Source organism: Scyliorhinus torazame, chromosome 16 (assembly GCF_047496885.1).
Source record: "Scyliorhinus torazame isolate Kashiwa2021f chromosome 16, sScyTor2.1, whole genome shotgun sequence".
NCBI lineage: Eukaryota > Metazoa > Chordata > Chondrichthyes > Carcharhiniformes > Scyliorhinidae > Scyliorhinus > Scyliorhinus torazame.
This window is the reverse complement of record NC_092722.1, coordinates 25,872,163-25,896,277: the sequence shown is the minus strand read 5'-3', so window position 1 is coordinate 25,896,277 and position 24,115 is coordinate 25,872,163. Positions and strand designations below refer to the sequence as shown.

General features: G+C 43.5%; 2 protein-coding genes across 12 annotated transcripts in view; one reads left to right on the top strand and one right to left on the bottom strand.

The window, feature by feature from the left end:
* The window catches only part of kcnab2a (potassium voltage-gated channel subfamily A regulatory beta subunit 2a), a 341,966-nt gene extending 328,957 nt beyond the window's left edge, over window positions 1-13,009 (top strand). For all 11 annotated transcript variants that reach the window (XM_072478111.1, XM_072478110.1, XM_072478107.1 and 8 more), the window contains 2 exons: window positions 4,071-4,159; window positions 11,933-13,009. In XM_072478111.1, coding sequence (XP_072334212.1) covers window positions 4,071-4,159; window positions 11,933-12,022 — 179 coding nt within the window. In that variant the 3' untranslated portion in view covers window positions 12,023-13,009. The remainder of the gene's footprint in view (window positions 1-4,070; window positions 4,160-11,932) is intronic.
* An 8,473-nt stretch (window positions 13,010-21,482) lies between these two features.
* The window catches only part of LOC140392492 (chromodomain-helicase-DNA-binding protein 5-like), a 167,817-nt gene continuing 165,184 nt past the window's right edge, over window positions 21,483-24,115 (bottom strand). Inside the window, exon 37 of the mRNA XM_072477728.1 lies at window positions 21,483-23,882. Within this exon, the coding sequence (XP_072333829.1) occupies window positions 23,770-23,882 (113 nt within the window). The 3' untranslated portion in view covers window positions 21,483-23,769. The remainder of the gene's footprint in view (window positions 23,883-24,115) is intronic.

Sequence of the window (24,115 nt, the reverse complement as noted above, 5' to 3'; positions counted from 1 at the left end):
TATTCCATGGTCTTACAACATGGCTAAAGGTCGACCTACTTGGAGGTTCGATACAGCCCAAATATCCAGTTCACCCAGGTTAGCTTAGTTGGTTAGTTAGCTGGTTTGTGTTGCAGATCCAGGCCAGCAGTACAGGTTTAAATCCCGTACTGGCTGAGGTTATTCCTGAATAAACCTGCCTTCTCAACCTTGTCCCTCGCCTGAGGTGTGGTGATCCTCAGGTTAAGTCACCACCAGTCAGCTCTCCCCCTCAAGGGGGTTGGCAGCCTATGGTCATCATGGACTATGGCGACTTTACCTTACTTTATTGTCCAACAGAAAATTTTGCAATTTCAGCATAGACGACTTTATTAAGACAAGTAAGTCTGATTCCACCACCCCTCCAATATTGTGGGAGACCTGATGGCAGTCCTTCAAGGAAGCATATTCTCCCATAATGCATATACTATCAAACAAAGAAAATTGAAACAATGGGCAGCAAGGTGGCACAGTAGTTAGCGCTACTGCCTCACGGTGCCGAGGACACGGGTTCGATCCTGGCCCTGGGTCACTGTCCGTGTGGAGTTTGCACATTCTCCCCATGTCTGCGTGGGTCTCACTCCCACAACCCAAAGATGTGCAGGGTAGGTGGACTGGCTGGCTACGCTAAATTGCCCCTTAATTGGGAAAAAAAGAATTGGGTACTCTAAATTTATATTTTTTAAAAAAAGAAAACTGAACAAGAATTGGTGCACTCAATTTGAGAAATAGTTTTGCAGTATTCCATTGCTCCCACCCAGAGTTGTATGCGGATTGGCTAAGGCTCCAGACTCAATTTTACTTACTCTCCACCAATAAAGTGGTGCGCATGTTGCAACAGTCAGAGGGGACTTTTATGAACACAGGGACAAAAGCTGGAACATCAACTTGGGCGGCAGTCTGCTTCCCGATTCATTTCCCAAACACGTGACTCCTTCCATAACCTCACTACCATCCCCTTTGATGTTAATCTGACCTTCTCTTCTATTATTGTAACCTCTATGAATCCAATTCTTCTTCAGATGGCTCGATAATGGCTAACTTCCGAAATAATCTAAACATCACTTCTGTAGATGTGGACAGGAGTATAGACTAAGATGACCCTCTGCACCTAGATGAGATAACAAATTGTATTAAGTTGGTGCCGAACAGTAAAGCCCTAGGCCCTGACAGCTTTCCTATTGATTATTACAAAACTATCTCCACTCAACTTGTGCCCTTGCTGCTAGACCTTTTCAACAATTCATTGTCTCATGGGTTCCTACCCCCTATATTCACCCAAGCCTCCATTTCACTTATTCTCAAAAAAGAGAGGTACCCAGAATAGTGTGGTCTTATCAGCCTATCTCTCTCCTGAATGCCTACATAAAGCTACCAGCCGAGGTGTTGGTACACCGTTTGGAGCCATGTCTCCTCGATATGATCTCTGAGGACCAATCTGGATTCGTAAAGGATTGCCAGTTGTCCACAAACTTAGACCGTCTCCTCAACATCATACTTTCCCCAGCTGCCATGACTGCCCCTGAAGCGGTTGCCTCTCTGGATGAGGAGACGGTTTTTGATTGAGTGGAATGACAGTACTTGTTTACAACCTTGGGTAGGTTTGTGTTTTCCAGTCAACTCTGGCGACAAACAAATCACTCCAAGATTTGCCATCCATATGTCTGGTGCCAGCTTTAGCTATCTAGGCATCAATATAGCTCCTTCGCTCCTGACCCTTTATAGGATAAATTACTTGAGCCTGGTTGCCAAAGTTAAGATGTACTTGCACTGCTGGCATTGTCTACCTCTCTCCTTAGCTGGTAGTATTCATTCCATAAAAAACAACATTCTACCCAGATTCTTGTTTATTTTCCAATGTCTCCCCATCTTCCTCCCAAAATCATTTTTTGCCATGGTTAATAAGCTCAGACCCTTGTTCATCTGGGTGGATAGATACCCTGGAGCCTGCAGAGTGATACTTCAAAATAGGTGGTCTATCTCTTCATAACTTGCTATATTATAATAGGGTGGCCAGTATCTAAAGAATCCTGATGTGGTGTCATGACCCAAGTCCGAACTGGTGCGTTATGGAGGCACATACCTGCTGCTCATCCTCTCTACCTGCTACACTCCCCTTTTCCCCCTCGAAATTCACATCAAATCCGTTGTGATACCTACTTTATAAGAATATTCAAACTATTTTGTCAACATTTTAGGCTTTCCGCTGCTTCCCTATTGGGCCCCGTTTGCAATTACAATAGCCACATGTTTTTGCCCTCCATGCTCGACTTGCTGTTCACCTTGTGGAGGGGAAGGGACTCGCATTTTGCCGACCTGTTTGGAGCTGGAAACTTTGCCGGTTTTAGGGAGCTCGTGGATAAATTTAATTTACCTAAATCTATCGTTATTCTCAAGTCCGTGGTTTCGTCCGCTCATGCTTCCCATCTTTCTCTCAACCACCTCCAAGTACATTGTTGGAGAGGTTTCTGTCTGTGCCCCAAACCAGTACAAGCAATATAAAAGCTTAAGTTAGGTTCACAGAATCATAGAATACCTACAGTGCAGAAGGAGGCCATTCAGCCCATCAGGTCTGCACAGACCCTCCGAAAGAACACCCTACCCAGCCCCACTCCCCCACCCTATCCATAACCCAGTAATGTCACCTAATCTTTTTGGACACTAAGGGCAATTTAGCATGGGCAATCCACCTAACCTGCACATCATGGACTGTGGGCGGAAACCGGAGCACCCGGAGGAAACACACACAGATACGGGGAGAACGTGCAAACTTCACAGTCACCTGAGGCCAGAATTGAACCTAGGTCCCTGGCGCTGTGAGGCAGCAGTGCTAACCACCGCTTTCTGCCAGAACTTTCCCGTCCGAACAAACATCAAAACATTATACTCAAAGTAATGCATATTGGTAGATTACTATATGTCTAAACAAAATAACTTTAAAAATAAAATGCATATTAAATATGAAAGAAATATGCTAACTTTTCTACTTACCTCCTGCTCGCGCGCTCTCTCTCCCACTTGCTGCCCCTTCAGTTCCTCGCCTCTCCCACCCACCACCAGTCCTGCTCCCCGACTCCAGCTCGTGTCCAGTTGTTCTACTAGATCCGCCCACTCGCTGGTCATCCCGCTGATCCTCTCAGCTGGAAGCTTCTCCCACCTGCTGCTTCCCTCTGTGAGGAATAAGAGCAGCTCCGAGTTTTATGGTCACAGAGGTAACCTGGAGAGGTGGCAAACTGGAGAGTTGGCCAGCAGGAAGGTGGAAAGCTGCTCCAAAATAACACCAATCCAGTACTGCGACGCTACATCACACATGGCGTTGACATTAATGCAAATCGACAAAATTAAGCATGCATACCAGCCCCATTTAAAACATGGAATGAAATTGAAACAAGTAAAACAGAGCAATTTATAGCAAGGACTTACAGTAATTTTCGAGATTCATGTTAAATTTCTCTGCCCCACCCTAAGCTTCCACCCTTACCCACGTGCAGCACAGGTGAAACACTAAGGGCTCCTGGCTCTGAGTGCCCAGCATGAGTCGTGGGAGCAGTTGATTTGCTTGGCCTCTGGAGAAGGGTTCAAAACAGCACCCAAAAGGAGTTGCATTAAGCTGCACTAAAAATTCTCCCCATCTCTTTGTGGAAATCACACTTACTCACACACACGCAAAGTTGACAGCGAAGAAGATGTTGAAAAAATTGGTAACTGGAAAGTATCCTCAGACCTTCGAGAAAGAGGGCATTATAAGGTATTTCTCTAAGATGCTGGGCAGTGCAGATCAGGCAAAGGTGACAGGCTTCCCATTTTAATTTAGCCATGTGCCACGAGTGATTAAGATGTTAATAGGAAGAGATTCATGTTTTCCTTTACTTCAAACAGCAATTCTTGAGATCAGAGTCTCACATTCCAAACAACATTTGGGCCACGGACCTCGCCTTCTTTATGCTGTTCCGTGGTGCTGGGCATAAAATGGATCTGCTTCTGACTATAAATTATCAAGGTAAAGGCATGTACAGTATTCGTAGCCTAATAATCTTGTGTTCTTCTTGCAGCCTGGTGTTTAAGGAATGAGGGAGTTAGTTCCGTGCTAGTAGGAGCTTCCAACACTGAGCAACTTTTGGAAAACATTGGAGCAATACAGGTCAGTATCACATCTTGAGTCATGTTGCCCTCAAACACACTGCAGAGTTAATATACCTTGCTTTTGGCTGTCAAGCAAGATTTGCATTCTTTGCATGTAAATAGATACTGTTGTCTGCAGCTGAGAGCATATATCCTGAAGGCTGTGTTGCCTGCCTGTGTGCCACTGTTAATGGCATCCTCTAGAATGGAAAGGAACTTGAAGTGGGAGAGGAAGGATCCAGTAGTAGTCCACTTGGGTACCAACTGTAATATCCCACACGGAACCTGCAGGGTTGTATTCCCATGCTTCTTCTGCAATACGAGCTCTCCCGCTAAGGGCGGGATATCTCAATTAACCAATGTATAAAAGGTTGGCCAGTAAGGCACCAACCAGAACCGGAACCAGGTAGGGATCTACCAGTTAGTGTACATATCATTTGTAAAAATAAAACTTACTCGGTGTGGGCTCCCTTGTCCTTATTAAATGGCGATGAGGTGTAAACTGGTGTGCTGTTGACACTACGGCCTTCTCAGCTGAGCCACCCCTCGATTTTCTGGACCCAGATTTGGTTTTCTTTGATTCACCATGCCTTTGTTTGGGCGGTTAGATACATTGACACCGGTGTGGACTGGAACCAATACGCTGAACAAATGTGCAATTTCTTCTGGGCCAACAATGTCACAGAGAACAAATGCCAGGCGGTCATACTATTTAGGGCCTGTGGACCACATACATTTGGGACGATCTGGAGTCTCTCATACCCGGCAACACTGGATGCGCAATCATTCGACCAGCTTGTGACACTGTTGATAATTGTTCAAAGATATCAGATTATACCCAGATATTACCAGAGAGGTCCTCCAGTGAATTCATCGCCGGGTTTGTATCTCGGCTGCGAAAGATAGTTTTGAGAGTATGGAGCTGTTTTGTCTGACATGCTCCATGAGCGATTCATCTATGGTATTAATAATATGGAGACTCAGAAAAACCTTTCAGCAGGTGCTACAGATCTCCCTGTCCCAAGAAAGCAAGGAACGTGGAATCCAAGAGATGCAGGGGATGGAAGTGAATGTTTGGGGCGTCGCCCCTCATGGCCCCGTAGGGTCCTCAGCTGAAGGCGATTTGGGTCCGTGTGCAAAGCGTGGACGCTGGTCTAGGCATACACCAGCAGGTGCCCCGGTCAAGGTAGCCCTCAGCCCCGGGGCCGGGTCTTGCACCTGGATGATCCAGATGAGGCAGACGATGAGACTGATTTGCAGCTGAACTGTTTGGCAGTGCCCCGTGTGACTCCTATTCGGGTTCCAATACAAGTGAATGGTCATATGCTCCAAATGGAGCTGGATACGGGAGCAGTCGTTTCTGTGGTGGCATAGAGCACTTTTGATCTTATCAAACGAGGAGTGCATATATTGTCATTGGCTGACACGGTGGCTTGTTTGGCTACTTATACAGGGGAACGACTAAATATCGTGGGGTCCACCCTCACTCCGATGGTTTATGGGTGACAAGCAATGCGTCTTCCCCTCATTGTTGCGCAAAGTGATTGGTTACACCAATTACAGTTGGATTGGCAGCACATCATCCAAGTGGGGTCTGGTTCTGTGTGTATGGTACTGAGCAAATGCCCGGAGGTTTCCAGCCTGGTTTGGGTACCATTAAAGGGGCTGTGGCCGAATTCTAGGTGAACCCAAAGCCCAGCCCTGATATTTTCGTGCTTGCTTGGCTCCTTACACTGTAGTCGAGAAGCTTGAGACCAAACTTCGGCGTATAGAACGTTTGGGCATCATTCCGCTTGTTCGTTCACTGATTGGGCGGCGTCAGTGATCCCAATAATGAAGCTGGATAAGACGGCTTCTGCAGAGACTATAAATTGATGGTGAACACAGCTTCATGATTGGACCGTTACCCTTACGGTGTATCGAGGATTTGTATGCAACATTGGCCGTTGGCTGTACCTTCACATAATTGGACATGAGCAATGCTTATCTACAGCTGGAGCTCAAAGTCCTCCTGGAAATACGTCACAATTAATGCGCACAAAAGAGTTTGAGTACACCCGGCTCCCGTTCGGAGTATCCTCAGCGTGCACAGTCTTCCAGCGCATCATGGAGAACATCCTGCGTGGTTTGCCTCACTTTGCGATTTACTTAGACGACATGTTAGTCACAGGAGCCACGTACCTCGGCGGTGTGGAAGCAGTTTCTGAAATATGGGGTCCGCCTGCGCCGCGCAAAGTACGTATTTCAGGCGAAAGAAGTGGTATATTTGGGATATCAGGTGCACCGAGATGGCCTACACCCAGTCGCCGAGAAGGTATGGGCAATCAAAATACTCCACGTGACACCACAGAACTTTGCTCTTTTATTGACTAGTTAATTTCTTTTCCCACACTGAGGTAATCTCTGAGGTAATCGTGACTGATAACGGGGCCTCTTTCACCAATGAAGAATTTGCCACTTTTGCTAAAAGCAATAAGATTCACCATGTCCGCACTCCCCATACCATCCAGCACAAATGGTTTTGCTGAGAGGGCCGTGCAGAAGTGTTATAACCTGCCTACTTACCATTGGCTGGGGACGAATGACAATCCCACAATCCTGTGGGAGTATGAGCTTCCCCAATGAGGGGGTGGCGGATAAACCATTAGTAAACTCCAGTATAAATAAAGCTGGCCAGTTTGGAAACAGCAGGAAGGAGTGTGCAGCAAGGGAAGTTGCTGCTGCTGTTTTATATATATATATATATATATATATAATATATATATGTTATTGTAAATAAATGTTATTACTTTGTATCCTTAAAACTCGTGCTGGATTCTTCATGGCCCTCACAAAAAGGATAAACAGGGGCTCAAGAAACCGACGTCAGGCTCGATGGACACAAGACTGGCAAGATTTCTATTCTCGTACAGGACCACGCCATACTCAGTAACTGGGGTAGCCCTCACTGAGATGTTAATAGGTCATAGACTTCATACATGGCTGAGTTTGTTTCTACCAGACATCCGTGCAAAGATGCACAGTAACCAAGATTTGCAAGGGTGTTGCCCAATTTGACGTTGATCTCTTTGCTACTTCGCACCTGACGATGCGGTGTTCACTCGTAGCTTCAACCACAGTGCTCACTGGCACTGTGGTATTGTCATTCATCAAACGGGACCAGTCTCTGGCCAAATTTGGGTCCGTGGACAACTAATGAGATGGCATTTGGACCACATTCGCTCAGAGATTGCTCCCTCGTGAAGTACATCAGAAGACACTTGCCCTGGATCCTCCTGCTCCATTGTTGAATCAGCCTGCTGTGATGCCTCCGGTCTCTCTCGATGCCAACATGCTCGACATTGTGTCTTCCGACTCTGAAATGGAGACGCAGACCTCTGAGGTTTCGGATAAAGGAGATAAATCATTGGTCAGAGTATTTTATAGGCCCTATGGCAGTAACTACACTGTAGGGCGGCACGGTTACACAATGGTTAGCACATTGTTTCACAGCTCCAGAGTCCTAGGTTCGATTCCCGGCTTGGGTCACTGTGCAGAGTCTGCACATTCTCCCTGTGTCTGCGTGGATTTCCTCCGGGTGCTCCGGTTTCCTCCCACAGTCCATAGATGTGCAGGTTCGGTGGATTGGCCATTCTAAAATTACCCTTAGCGTCCAAAAAGGTTATGTGGGGTTACTGGGTTACAGGGATGGGATGGAGGTGTGGGCTTGGGTGTGGTGCTCTTTCCAAGGACCGGTGCAGACTCGATGGGCCGAATGGCCTCCTTCTGCTCTAAGTTCTATGGTAGGACAGAGTCTAAATCAAGAAATAATGGGGCTTGTGAGAAAGGTACTGTGATAATCGCAGATTTTAATTTTTTTGGACAAATTAAATTGACAAAGGAGCCTGGAGGATGACTTTATGGAGTGTTTTCAGGACAGTTTCTTAGGACAATACATTCTGGAAACAACCAGGGAACAGGCTTTTTAGACCTTGCAATGTGTAATGAGACAGGATTAATTAATGACCTCATAGTAAAGGAGCCTCTAGGTAAGAGTCATCATAACTTGATCAAATTTCACATTTAGTTTGAAATGGTGTATTAAATAAAGGTAATAAACATACAAAACAGGAGCAGAGGTAGGCCGTTAGGCCCCTTGAGCTTGCTCTGCCATTCAATGAGGTTATAGCTGATCTGATTTGAAGACCAAGTTGGCTGAAGTGTAATGGGATAGGTTAACATATAAGACGGTAGAGAGGCAGTCGCAGAGATTCAAGGAAATATTCTGTAACTGTCAACATATTTTCCATTGAGAACTAGGAACATTAAGGATGGTATCAGTGGCAAAGTGGTTAGCACTGCTGCCTCACAGCGCATGGGGCGCGGGTTCAATTCTGGCGTTGAGTGACTTTGTGGAGTTTGCACATTCTCCCCGTGTCTGCGTGGGCTCCCTCCAGGTGCTCCAGTTTTCTCCCACAGTCCAAATATCTGCAGGTTAGGTGGGGTTACAGGGATAAGGCAGGGGAGTGAGCCTCGGTGGAGTGTTCTTTCAGGGGGTCAGTGCAGAGTTGATGGGCCGAATGACCTCCTGCATTCTATCATAGAATCATAGAATTTACAGTGCAGAAGGAGGCCATTCGGCCCATCGAGTCTGCACCGGCTCTTGGAAAGAGCACCCTACCCAACGTCAACACCTCCACCCTATCCCCATAACCCAGTAACCCCACCCAACACCCACCAATTTTGGACACTAAGGGCAATTTATCATGGCCAATCCACCTAACCTGCACATCTTTGGACTGTGGGAGGAAACCGGAGCACCCGGAGGAAACCCACGCATACACAGGGAGGATGTGCAGACTCTGCACAGACAGTGACCCAAGCCGGAATCGAACCTGGGACCCTGGAGCTGTGAAGCAATTGTGCTATCCACAATGCTACCGTGCTGCCCCTATGAAATTGAAAAAAAGGATGTACAATCCTGCAAAGATTAGTAATAGCTCAAAAGATAGGAAACATTTTAGAAACCAGCAACAGATAACTAAAAAAGAGTAACAAAAGGGAGAAATTGGAGTACGGGAGAAAACTGGCGAGAATATAAAAACAGACGGTAAAGGCTTCCCCAAGTATATGAAAAGGAAGAGAGTAGGTAAAATAAATGGGGTTAAAGTTAACAAGCCTCCTGGATTTGATGGCTTGCATCCTAGGATCTTAAAGGAAGTGGCTGCAGAGATGGTGGATCTATCAATTGTAATCTTTCAAAATTCTGGTATGGCCCCAGCCAATTGGAAAGCTGCAAATGTAACACTGCTATTCAATAAAACCCAAAGACAATAACTGGGAATCTATAGGCCAGTTGGTCTAACATCTAGCTGTCATTGAGAAAATGCTAGAATCCATTATTAAGGCGGTAGTAGAAGGACATTTAGAAAATATCATCAGGCAGAGTCAACATGGTTTTGTGAAAGGGAAATTGTGTTTGACAAATATATTTGCGTTCCTTTGAGGATGTAACAAAAGTGAATAAAGAAGAACATGGCGATGTAGTTTATTTGGATTTTCAAAAGGCATTCAATAAAGTGCCACATAAAAGGTTACTGCACAAGACAAGAGCTCATAGTGTTGGGGAATGATATATTAGCATGGATAGAGGACTGGCTAATGAACCGGAAACAGAGTCAGGATAAATGGGTCATTTTCAGTTTGGCAAACTGTAACTAGTGGCGTGCCACAGGGATCATTGTTGGGGCCTCAACTATTTGCAATCTATATTAATGACTCAGATGAAGGGATAGACTGTATTGTAGCCAAATTTGCAGATGGTACAAAGTAAGAAAACAAGTTGTGAAGAGATACAACGGGTCTGCAAAGGAATATAGATAGGTTAAATCAGTGGACAGAAAAATTTAGAGTATAATTTGGGAAAATGTGAGCAGAATATTAATTAAATGGAGAGAGACTACAGAATGCTGCAGTGCAGAGGGACCAAGGTATTCTTGTACATGAATTGCAAGAGGTTAACATGTAGGTACAGCAAGGAATTCGGAAGGCAAATGGAATGTTGGCCGTTGTTGTATAAAAGTAGGGACGTCATTCTATAGATCTACAGGGCATTGGTGAGACCACAATTAGAGTACTGTGTACAGTTTTGGTCTCTTTTTTTCTAGATCTCCAGTTTTAGAGATATATACTTGCATTGAAGCAGTTCAGAGAAGGTTCATTTGATTCCTTGGCTAAAGGTGTTGACATATCAGTAAAGGTTGAGCAGGTTGGGCTTGTACTTATTGGAGTTTAGAAGAATGAGGGGTGATCTTATTGAAACATAAGACTTTGAGGGTGCTTGACAGGGTAGATGCTGAGAAGATGCTTGATCGATGAGGGTGTTGACTTCCAGCAGGGTTTGCTGGATCATGTTCCTCAGCCTGCATACTGTGTTGTGTGCTTGAGATCGGGTAACTCAGCACAGGCTGAACGCTTTCTTGGTCTGTGTAGTTCTGCTACTCACTGAGCCTTGTTACGATATGTTAGTTCAAATATTGGGTGTTTTGACGGTTATTGAGGGAGGCACCAACAGCGAAGAGGAGTAAAGGCCACAATCAGATCAGCCATGATCTTATTGAATAACAGAACAGGCTTGATGGGTGGAATTGCCACCTACTGCTAATATTTATCATCTTATGATCTTATGAAAAGCCCACATTGGCACAAGTGATGAATATATATTGTACAATGGCATTTGTGAAAGAGACACAGATTGATTGTGTAGGTGATGAGCACCACTCACACTGAAATAATGAATTGGTGTCAATTTTCCCATCACTAGCACAGCTTGTCGATTGAAACGACAGCAGGTCAATCTCTTATCTGAAGATCAGGTGTGGTTACAGTTACAAGTATCACTATTACTAGTACATGCAATTTTTTTGTTACCTTTCTTAAATTTTCTCCCCTCCAACATTTGCAGTTGTTTTTATTCCTTGTGTTTTCCCCCTTCCCACCTCACCCTGATCTGCTTCCCCTATCAGTGCTGCCTCCTAGCTAGAGGGCAGTTCTAATGGTGCTGCCTCCCTGCTTGGATACAATTCTACTGGTTCTGGTTGCCCTCAGGTTTCTCGCTCAATAGTCTTTCTTCATGCACAAACGTTGATGTTGCAAAACTGTAAACTATTCAATAGCAGCCGCCCCAATTCCTGTTTCTTCACTCAACATTCACACCTGCACACTTCCAGCAGGGTTTGCTGGGTCATTTTCCTCCGTGTATATACTTTTTCCCCTTAAATTTAGTGTACCCAATTCTTTTTTATCCCAATTAAGTGGCAATTTAGCGTGGCCAATCCACCTAGGCTGGACATCTTTTTGGGTTGTGGGGATGAGACCCACGCAGACACGGGGAGAATGTGCAAACTCCACACGGACAGAATGTGCAAACTCCACAAGGACAATGACCCGGGGCCCGGATCGAGCATGGGTCCTCGACGCTGCAAGGCAGCAATGCTAATCACTGCGCCGCCAGGCGTACATACTTTGGTAATGTGCTCAAGATTGGGTAACTCAGCACAGGCTGAATGCTTTCTTGGTCTGTGTAGTTCTGCTATTCACTGGATGAACTCACTGAGCCTTGTTATAATATGTTTGTTCAAATATTGGTTTCCTTGCTTTGAAGGAGGGCTGATATTGGATGCCTAAAACTCCCTGACACAAAAACCTTCAAGCAGCAAATTTAGACAAAATAAGAGTGCAGTTTCAATGTGATTGCAAAGGCTTTGAGGTAAAATTAAATCCAGTACTGTTATCTTGTTCTTTCCCCCCCCAGGTCCTTCCCAAGTTATCCTCGTCAGTTGTGCATGAGATTGATGGTATCCTGGGAAACAAGCCATACAGCAAAAAGGATTATCGATCCTAATGAGGGATTCCAACGGGCTTGGACTGTTATAATTTCAAAAGTAATCTTTGCCTGCTCGAGCTGCAACTGAAGTTAATACCAGTATGCTTCTGCCCAAGGAATTAAACTTCACGTTCCTGTTGCTACAGAAAAGGATCAAACAAGAAAAAATATACCACAAAACCAGTGCTGGCAAGGCACAGCTGTTTCAGTGGGCTGCCTGTTACCTTTGCTAATTTTTTTTTTTTTAAACATTTTCTTTCCTTAATGCAAAAATATAATTGGATTATAACAGGTGTGGCATTAAAATTAACATCAGATTTGGCTGCTTTTCCCTGTAATGAAAAACATGTTGCATCCATTATTTAAATTGCTGGACACTTGAGTCTTTTGATCATGAGTATAAAGTACGGCACTCTGCTGGAACCTGCATTTGCCAGATTTGTCTGTAATCTAATTGCTTCCTAGGAAACCAAATCAACCAAGGTTTTCCCCCAAAAAGTAGGAGTGTGGGGTTCCAGATCTGCACACTTGTGTATATGTTCTATACGTGATTATATATATATATATATAGACATATATATATATATCTGCGCATATATATATATATGAATATGGACCACATGCTTGGTGACGTTTCAGAAGCCATCTCTGATGTCCACATCTATTAAAGTGTCAAGAGATACTGATTAGAAAATGAATAAATAAATAAATAACTTAACAAAATAGCATAAACCTGAGGCACTATTGAGCATTGTGTCCTGACAACCGGCTGTATATATGTGACAGTAACAATGTGATTACTATTACAGGAAACAGAGTTTGGTTTTACTTGCCAACAACTTGTAGGACTGTAGATTTTAAATGAGCAGTGGCTCTTGACTGATCTATGCATGAATCTATTATAATCAGGATCCGTGTGTATGTATATGCTGCTGATCATGTAAATGCTATGAATCCATGGGCTGTTTTGAAAAGATAATACAATAAAGAGATTGATATTGGATAGATTGGGGTTTGGACATTCAAATAACTAATTGCACTTTTATAACATGTTTGAGTCCTTTTGAATTCAATTATTTTTGAGCCCTTTTCCCTGTTTTGTTTAGTGTTTTTCCCTCCTCTCCGATCCTTTTACCCCACCCAGTGTGATGCAGAGGAAGTGGCATGCTAACTCCTTGGTGGAGCTATTGACACCATCTTGATTCTCTGGTTTTCTTCGCGCCTCCGTCAGTCCACATCTCAATGTTATCCACCCATCTGATTTTTCTTCCTCCTTCTGTTTTTACCCTCCATTTCTCCTTCAATTGTTGCTTTTGTTTATTTTGCTTATAGAGCTCATAATCTTTAGGGAAGGGGATTTTTAATTCTTAAATCAATCTAACACCACTGCAACCTCAAGAAGTTCTTTCCCCATTCCCTGTGTAAGTATGTCTTTATTTAGGCATTGTCATTTAGTTGGAGTGTAGAATAACAGCACAAGGAGGTAATTTGGACACTCTTGCCTTTGCAAACTCCTTGGTGGAGCTATTCAATGAATTTCACTTGTATGCTCTTTAACCATAAGCCTGTATTTTTTCCCCTGCAAATACTTATTCAATTATCTTTTGAATGTTACTGCTGGATCTATTTTCATTCACTCCTCTCAGACAGTGCATTCCATATCACAACTTCCTGTGTGTAAAAATATATATATATATATATATATATATATAATTCTTTGTGACGCTTTTGTTTTGCCAATTACTTCCAATCTATGTACTCTAGTTACTGATCTTTCTGCCATTGGAAACAGTTCCTACCAAAACCATTCATGATTCTGAACCTTCTCTGCTCCAAGGAGAACAATTTCAGCTTCTCCAGTCTCACCACATATCTGAAACTTTTCATTCCTGACACCATTCTTGCAAATCCCTTCCGCACTCTCTCCAAGGTGTGGGCATCCTTCATATGGTGGGGTGCCCAGAATTGAACACAATACTCTAGCTGGGACTTAACCAATGATCAACAAAGGTTTGGTGTAACCTCCTTGCTTTTGTACTCCATTAATCTGCTACTTTAACAACCTTCTCAATTTGTCCTGTAGCCTTCAAAGATTTGTCTACATGCATCCAAAGGGCTCTCTTCCTGCATCCCTTTAAAATTGTACCATTTTGTCCATATTGATTCTCTTCACTCTTCCTACCAAGATGTTGCAGACTATTTAACCACATCTATCTCCCAGTAACACTTCCAGGATGAATTGCAAATGGGACCAGGAACCCTAATTTTTCACTGCTTGCTAGCTCAGAATCGCTGAGGCCAGGCAGCACGGTGGCACAGTGGGTTAGCCCTGCTGCCTCATGGCACCGAAGTCCCAGGTTCGATCCCAGCTCTGGGTCACTGTCCGTGTGGAGTTTGCACATTCTTCCCTTGTTTGCGTGGGTTTCGCCCCCACAACCCAAAGATGTGCAGGGTAGGTGGATTGGCCACGCTAAATTGCCCCTTAATTGGAAAAAAAGAATTGGGAACTCTAAATTTATTTAATAAAAAGAATTACTGAGGCCAGCTAACTCAGTGGAGGACATTATGCCAAAGATTTTCCTGGTCTGCCTAGCTCAGCTCCTCATGTATTCAACACAACTGAGCAACCAAGGAAGCCTGTTAATGTGATTGCAGCATCGCTTGTGCTGGTACACTTGTATTTATGTCTAACTAATGCAATGAGGTAACAGGGTTCATGAAGGTTGGTTGGCTCAGCTGGAGCATTTAAAAAAAATTAATTCATGGGATTTCAATGCTGCTGGCAAGACCATCATTTATTGTCCTTGAGAAGGTGATGGTGAATGAGCTGTACCTTATACCTCTGCAGTCCATGCGGTATAGGTACACCCACCGTGCTATTGGGGAAGGAATTCCAAGATTTTGACCCAGTGACAGCGAGGGAGTGGTGATTTAATTACAGAATTTGCTGCTGGTGAAGTTCCCATTTGTCTGCTGCTCGGTTTCCAGGTGGCAGAGGTTGCGGGTTTGGAAGGTGTTGTTGGAAGGATCTTTGCCCAGTTGCTGCAGTGCAGCTCGTAGATGTGCACTGGTGGAGGGTATGAATAATGTAGCTGCTGTACACTGGTGGAGGGTGTGAATAACGTAGTGGGTGGGGTGCTGATTTGTCCTGGATTATGTATGTTTGAGTTTTGTTGGAGCTGCAATCACCCAGGCAAATAGAGAGCATTTCATCACACTCCTGACTTGTGCGTTGTAGATTGGGGAAAGGCTTTGAGTAGTCAGGAGGTGAGTTGGTCACCACAGAATTCCCAATTCCCAACTCTGACCTGTTCCTCCAATCGCAGTATTTGTGTAGCTGGCCCAGTTACGTGTCTGGTCAGTGATGACCTCCAGGATAGTGATGATGGGGGATTTGGTGATGATAATGGCACTGAATGTCAAGGGGAGATGGTTAGATTCTCTCTTGTTGGAGATGGGCATTGCCTAAAACTGATGTGAATGCTATTTGTCATTTATCAACCCAATTATGGTAGTGCACTTTGGGAAGGATGTGAACGCTTTGAAACAGGTGCAGTAACAACTTCTGAAAATGGGTCCAGGGACAGGGGGACTTCAGCTATGTAGGTAAGTTGAAGAAAAGAGTCTGGAGGAGATTTGAGAGGGGTCATGAGTGGTCTGGACAGAGTAGATAGAAACTGTTCCAATTAGCAGAAGAATAAATAACCAGAGGGGGTGACAGACCTTGTCTCTTCAATTGATGTACGGGCTTCTCTGTCATCAAATATAGAAGCATGTTCATGGAGACTGCGCCTCCTCCAGTTAGTCATTTACTTGTTCACCACGGGATGTGGCAAGATTGCAGTGCATACATTCTGATCCTCTGGTTGTGGGGTTCCTTACATCTGACTACATTGCATGCTTCTACCATTTAATATACATGTTCTGTCTTGTAGCTTCACTAGGTTGGCATCTAATTTTTAGGTATGTCAGCTGCTGCTACCATGTTCTTCCGCTAAATCTTTGAACCAGGCTCGATGGTAATTGTAGAGTGCGGGATATGCCTCAAGGTTACACATTGTGGGGAATACAATTCTGCTGTTTCTGATGACCCCCAGCACTTCATAGATGCCCAGTTTTGAGCTGCTAGATCAGTTGTCAGTCTATCCCATCTTAGTGTGGGGTACTGAACAGCACAATGGAGGGTGTCCTCAATGTGAAGGTGAGACTTTGTCCCCACTCCCCTCGGTGCTTGTTCCATGGAGGAATATTGAATCAGAAGGTGAGGGAGGGCAGTCAATAGGACGTTTCCTTGCCCATACTTGACCTGATGCCTCATGGTTTTTAGAGTTAGTGTTGAGCAGTTCCAGGACCACTCCTAGCTGTCTACCAATGTGCTGCCACCACAGGTAATGGAAGAGTTTGGGAACTAAGTCTAGTTGTCACAAGTCCCCAGAGGTTTGTAAGGAGGACATTGTAGAGCGTGCTTTGTCATGTACAAATTAGGTGCCTAGTTCAATGTCTGATTTCTTTCTCTAAAGGATATTAGTGAACCAGGCTGGTTTCTAACAATCATGTAGTTTCAAGACCATTGCTCAGTCCTTTATTCCAGATTTATTTAATTAACTGAATTTTAATTCTCAATGTGTCTTAGTGGGATTTGAACTCTTAAATAAATGCTGGCCTTGTTGATAACTCCTATCCCATGAGAATAAAAAGACAATTGAACACTGAAAACTGTTTACTTGGCAATTAAACATTTGTTTCCTTGAAGAAACACAGCTCCACCTTAATAAAAATGATACACTGCACATTATATAATATAAAATGTCCATTTTTAATAATCAGTGCATCCTCCGACGTCAAATAAATGGAAGTTGTGAACCGTAGGGTATAGAAAGGAGGTGTTGCGAGTTGCACATGAGGTACCAGTGGGAGGTCATTTGGGAATAAGGAAAACTCAAGCTAAAATCCAGAAACATTTTTATTGGCTTGGACGACATAAAGATGTAGTTTTTTGTCAATCATGTCACACATGTCAAGTGATAGGGAAACCTCAAGCAGTGATAAAACCAGCGCCCTTAATACCCATTCCAGCATTTGAGGAACCTTTTACAAGGGTCCTAATTGATTGCGTAGGACGGCTTCCTAAAACAAAAAGTGGGAATCAATATCTTTTGACTATAATGGATGCGTCTACTAGGTTTCCAGAGGCCATTCCAGTACGTAATATTACAGCTAAAAAGATTGTGGAGGAGTTACTTAAATTCTTTACTAGATATGGACTACCCACAGAAATACAATCCGATCAAGGATCAAACTTTACCTCAAGGTTATTCAAAGAAGTTCTGGATAGCTTAGGAATAAAACAATTTAAATCAACTGCATACCATCCAGAATCACAGGGAGTGTTAGAAAGGTGGCATCAGATATTTAAGACAATGTTGAGGGCTTATTGTCACGATTATCCAGAGGATTAGGATAAAGGAATTCCATTTGTACTGTTTGCAATTAGGGATGCATCTAATGAGTCAACCAAATTTAGTCCTTTTGAACTAATTTTTGGTCATGAGGTAAGAGGACCACTTAAATTGGTGAGTGAGAAATCGGAAATTACATTATTGGATTAAGTGTCAAATTTTAGGGAACGATTAAATAGAGCAGGTGAATTGGCTCAACAACGTTTAAAAGTTGCACAAAATGTGATGAAACGGGTAGCAGACAAGCAATCCAAAGTTCGTAGTTTTGCCAGTGGAGATAAAGTTTTAGTGTTGTTACCAGTGGTCGGTGAACCTTTAAAAGCTATGTTTTGTGGACCTTATCAGATTGAAAATAAATTAGGTGAATTATGGGGTAAGATCGCCAGATAGAATGAAATCTCACTGTGTCATGTGAATATGCTTAAAAGGTACTTTGAAAGGGAAGGAGATTAAAAGGAGGAGGTTTTAATGATTCTAACTCAAAGTGACAAACCAAATCCAGATGACTTGGACTTTGACATACCTCAAATTAAATTGGAAAACGAGAATGTTCTTAAAAATTGGGATAAATTGTTGAGTTACCTTCCAAGGAAAAACAAACTGACCTGCAAGAGTTATTGATATCACATGGGCAAGTTTGTAGAGATAAATTGGGAAGTACTAAAATGGCTACACATGATGTAGATGTGGGATATGCTGTTCCAATCAAACACCATCCATACAGACTTAACCCTTTAAAATTGGCACAGGTTAACAAAGAGATTGGGAGTATGCTTAAAAATGGCATAATTGAAGTGGGTTGCAGCCAATGGAGCTCACCCATAGTGATGGTACCTAAACCAGACGGCACCCAACGGTTGTGTGTGGACTATAGAAAGGTTAATGCAGTTACAAGAACGGACTCTTATCCTATCCCACGTTTGGAAGATTGCATTGAGAAAGTGGGACAATCAGCTTTTATTTCCAAATTGGATCTATTAAAGGTTACGGGCAGGTACCTTTATCTGAAAGGGCGAAGGAGATTTCAGCTTTTGTGACTCCAGATGGTATATACCAATTCAAAGTAATGCCATTTGGCATGAAAAACGCCCCAGCCACATTTCAACGGTTAACTAGCAGTCGTTTCAGGATTACCCAATTGTGCGGCGACGATCTGGTAATTTTCAGCCAGACATGGAAAGAACATTTGAAACATCTGATGGAGTTATTCGATCGACTTCAGGAGGCGGGTTTGGTGATAAACCTAGCCAAAAATGAATTTGGAAAAGCCCAAGTCACTTTCTTTGAGGAGTTCCAATACCCTCGAGACAAAGGGAAATAATGCGATTTCTTGGCATACGTGGATCTGATCGAACATTTGTGCAAAAGTTTTGTAGCGTGATTGCTCCACTGATGGACTTGCTGAAGAAACGTCAAATTTCAGTGGTCAGCGGACTTTCAACAGCCATTTGACTGCCTGAAAGCTGTGATAACCAATGCTCCTGTGTCGGAGAATTATAAGGGACTCTGTGATCAGATTGAACTAAAGTATCTGACTTTAAATAGAAATGCTGAGGTGTAGAGAAATGGATGGATCGTGCAGAGACCTTCTTGTCCAAAGAAACTGTCAATCGAGACGGATTTCAGTTGGAGGAAGAAGAACAAACGAAATAAAAATGGACTATATTATTATACCTGTTTGCGTGTGACGTTTTTTGAAACTAAAAAGTATATTTACTGTGTGCATTTCTTAAAGGATAGTGAAACGGTGAAAAATGAAACCATCTTGAAGTTGATGGGGGATTTTTTTCTTGGGGGGAGGTGTCATGTGAGAGTACCTTTGAGAAATGGGTGTTTATAAATGGGTGTGTATATAAATATCTGTAGTGAGAGTACCTTTAAGAAATGGGTGTTTACTACTGCAGTGATGTCAGAGTGGGTGGGGCTGGGCTGTCTGTCAGCATTTTACTTTCGTTTTTGAGCAGGCTGCAGGGTGTGTTTTCGTTTCGTTTCCAGAGCTGGATAGCTGCAGTCACAACCAGAAGGTGTATGAATCTCTCTCTGTAATCTAAAGACTGTAAAAGAATCCTGGTGATTTAAAACTAATAACAGTAGTGACTTTAACCTGATGTGCTTCTGGTAAAAGGTGTTTTAAGTCTTATGGATGTTAAAAGGAAAGCTTAATGGATTATTTAGTGTTGTATTCTTTGGGGTTGTATTTGAATTAATGGTTGCTAAGATGTTTACTGTATGTTTTAAAAAGGTTAACTTGAGTCATAGAATACACATTTTTTTGCTTTAAAAAACTTTTCCATTTCTGCTGCACCACACCTGTAGAGTGGGCCGTGTGCTCCCCATACCACAATCTATTAAAACTTGTGGGTCAGGGGAACTCCATGATACACTTTGGGGTTCTCTAAACCCTGGCCCATAACAAGTGTTGTATCATCTGCATTGTGATTGCATGTTTAGCAAATGTATAGGGAAGAACGTATGTGCTCGTCAAGCAATGGAACACTCAATTCTTACATATGGTCTGTGTGTCCCCCCCCCCCCTGCCCCCATGAGATCAGAGATTTTTTTTCCCATTTAGTCACAGTTCACTTTCTGCTGTTTCCCCCATTCTGACTCAAAACTGTAGCGACAGTTGCATTTAATGCAGTGTTTTTCAACCAGGAGACAACTGTATTTCAACCCCATTTGAGGTACAGATTGTACGATCTTTATCCCTTTAAAAATCTATCTGAAAGCTACCTTTTCCATCCCAACTCCCAAGTATCCGGTGCCTTCTGGGAACACCGTAAGATGTTTTACAACGCCAGGTTAAAGTCCAACAGGTTTGTTTGGATCACTAGCTTCCGGAGCACAGCTCCTTCATCACGTGGGTGGTGAGAGAGACTCCCCCGAGGAAGGAGCTGCGCTCCGAAAGCTAGTGATCCAAACAAACCTCTTGGACCTTAACCTGGTGTTGTAAAACATCTTACTGTGCCCACCCCAGTCCTATGCCGGCATCTCCACATTCTGGGATCATCAATTCAGGTCTCCTTAGCCCTTGTGTGAAAAAGCACTTCCTCATTTTGCTCAATGGCTTAGCTCTAATTTTAAGATTGTTCCCAATTCCCCCACCACAGGAAATAGTTTCTCTGCTTTGTCAAATCCCTTTATCACTTTAAACACATCGTTCAGATCATCCTTCAGTCTTCTACACACAAGGAAATATTACCCTTCAGTCTTCTAAACTCAAGGAAATAAGAGTTAGGTTTAGTCACAATTTCCTCATTAATTTAACCCTTGAAGCCTTGGGATCATTCCAATGAATGTGGATGGAACTCTCTTCTTTCCACCCCCCCCCCCCCAGGTCAATAAATCCTTCCTGTGCTGCAGTGCCCAGGATTGAATGCAGAGCCCTCCACCTGGTGGCTGACCAAAGCTCTGTAAGAACCCACCATTCTAGATTTGATACCAGGACTTGAGCAAGGACTTTTATACAGTGAAAAATTTAACAAAGTTTCAAAATATCTCACGTGTTCTGCTTTCAATTAGCCCCAGTTAATTGATTCTGAACCTCATTATCCACCCCATTTGGAGTGATCAGATTCACTCAAGAGCAAATTGGAGAGGTCAGTATTGAGTTGAACTTGCTTAATCTCTCAGGAAATCTTTTTGGGGATCGCTTCCTGATAGTTAGTTTCATAAATGCCTGTAACCTTCTAAATCGCCCAGTATCCTACCTAATTGACCATTATTTAGGTGAGTTTAGACAGTGATTTATGGGGCATGGGATTCACGGCCAAATCCAATCCTAGCTTCACCCGACTCTTACTAACTACTGATTTAGCAGTTGGCTGATTGAACCTCGTCTAGTCCTGGGACACTGCAATAGACTATAAACTATCCCCTCCACCCCTATAATTCACCCACTCCTGTTGCAGACTAGCAATAGTATTTACTCAAATGGGCAAGTGGAGGAAGGATTTATAGGCTCCAACCGCAGGACTAATGCAAAGAGGATTAGAGTAAAAGAGTCGGAAGCACAAATCTGTGATTTTACAGACTGTATTAAGATGCACTTTGAATTTATACAGTCAGGTTAAAGCTTTTCAATTGGGAAAAGAATTTCTTACCAAATAGCTTATTAAGTTTAACAGCAGTAATATTCTGTACAGAATTGCAAAGTACAATAACACCTTACAAGGTACTGTTTTTAAAAAAAATCAAAGTTAAAACATTGGAATTTTGATTGGATATTGTGCAAAATGGCTGGGATTTCTGTCAGTGGGTTTCCCCGTGTATTACATCAAGTGAGCAAAACCATTTATAACACAATACTGTTAAGCAAAAAGATCCTTTATCAAATCATCCTCACACTAACACCCTAATTTATATTGGACTGGAGAAGGTGTGGGTAGAGACAGCTGAACCAGGAGTGAGCAGGAAACCAGCAAAATATGAAAGCAGAATCACTGTGGTGTTCATCATCACCAGGTGATTCTGGTACTTGCTAGTTTAGCTCTAATTTTGCTTCAGATTCTCAAGATTAACTGATTGGCTCAGGAAATTGGGGGTAATAACCTTTTCTTAAAATTGACCTTCTACCCCACCCAAGAGTTAGGATCACTTGTGATTGGTGGGTTGGGCCAGCACGTTTGATGGACACGAACACCAATAGGACCCTGGCCGTGTGCAGACTGGTGTCTTACACTGGAAACAACTGAAGGATCGGTCTCCACTGTAATACCGTGCCCCCTTCCCCAGCTCTTGATCCCCCACTGAATGTATTGCAGATTCTCACAGCGAATAGGCACGGACTTCCATAGGACACATGCCTCAGCAAGCAGTCAGCATCTTTACAGAGGAGGAAGCGGAGCAGGTATGGGGATATGGAACAAAGGTGGGAAGGGAAATATCAAGGAAAGGAGGGACACAAATGAGGGCGGGGGGGGGAGGGAGAGAGAAAAGAATGAGAGAAAGAAAACAGAGCGAGGGAGACAAGGAACAATGAGTCATGGCACGGAACGAAAGTCTGCAAGCGCCAGGTACAAGGGTCCCAGGCATCAACCACTATCTTGTCCAACTACTACCATTCTTCACGCATGAGTGTTGGGAGGTCAGAGGGAGACCCACGTTGCTGAGATCAATCCTGCTCTCACCTTCACTCAGACTTTCCAGCAGAAGGTGCTGACTACACATGGAAAAATAACTTTGGCATTGAGGACTCGCCGCCCCCCCAACCTAGAGCCCACCGCCACACAGATTAACTAACTGGGCATGCACCAGAGTGAAACCTAGTTCATATATCTAGCCGATGCATGGGCGGTGATTTGACCCACTAACCCATTAAAAGAGCGAGAATAATTCTGGTCAAACACCTCTGAGCTCCCAGTAACACACAAGGACCTCTGGGTACAGCATTGTATTGGTCATTGTGATCAGGAGCACCTTCTGGGCATGTGGTCCTTCTCAGATCGTCGGTGTCCAGTCCTGGCAAATCCCCTTCATAATACTAAATGGTAATTGGCACATTGCATCCAATGGCACTATTTCGTTGTTCCATCACTCCATTTGCAAATGTGGAGGGGGATGTAAGGGGATACCAATTGCCTTGCCCTGCTAAAATATGGGAGACAAGCTGAGGATAACTCTGAACCCCTTTCACCAGGACAAAGTGGAGAAATACCTTGTTCCAAACGAGGCTGAACTAAACCTGGATAATGTACAACCTGTGGGCTTTGGGTGACCTACTTGGAATGCAGAGCACTCCCCAGAGGCAGACTAACTATATGGTTAGTCTGGTTAACAATATGGTTAAATCAGGGGGTCCCCAAATGGTTCCACAGCACAAAGCAGATCCACATGCCCTTTTCCCCCCCCCATGAGAATCCCCCAACTCCTATACCCTTTAAGGGCAATGTTGACCACGAGTTGGGATTCACTTTGGGTCTGGGATATTGCATTGCACTGGAGGATACTGACAGTAATGGGTGATTAATGATGGCACTCGGGCTATTATGTGATGCACAAGCTATAGAATCGGTTTGATAAGCCAGAGTTTACAAACTCTGGTAAGGATCATGCTTTTCTCATCGTTTGGTCTCCCGCCCCTAACCTCTGGAGTTACCCTCCCTGGCACAATAGTCAATGTAACAGGAAAAGCCTTCCATGAACGTGCGAAAAAAGTGCAAATATGTACAAGTGAGTAGAGCCGCCACCCCTACCCCCTCTTAGGATAAAAACAGTTTGTAATCCGACAAAGTTTAAAGACGATTAGGAGTACGGTGACCCCATTGACTGCCCGTAGTCTGGAAGCTGCCCTTGGGAACCCTGTCATCAATCCTCGATGCAGATTACATCACTGACTTTATCTTTCTTCTCTCTTGCTTCCAATCCTTCCGTTAAGAGTTTTTTATCTGGGGCACTCAAAGCCGAAATATTCGTGGTTGCTGCAAACGAGCAGAATTACTTTAATAAACTTTTCTTTTAATTGGAAAATTTGTGTTTATTTTTCAAACCACAGTAATTTGCATTTATGTTGCAGTTTCAGCGTGAAAGTCCCCTGATTCTTCACAGTGGGGTGATTAGACAATAGACTTGATACAGTCGAAGATGGCAATATTAGGACAGGTGATCAAAGAATTGTTTTTTTTTAAGGACCATTTTAAAGGAGCAAGGGGAG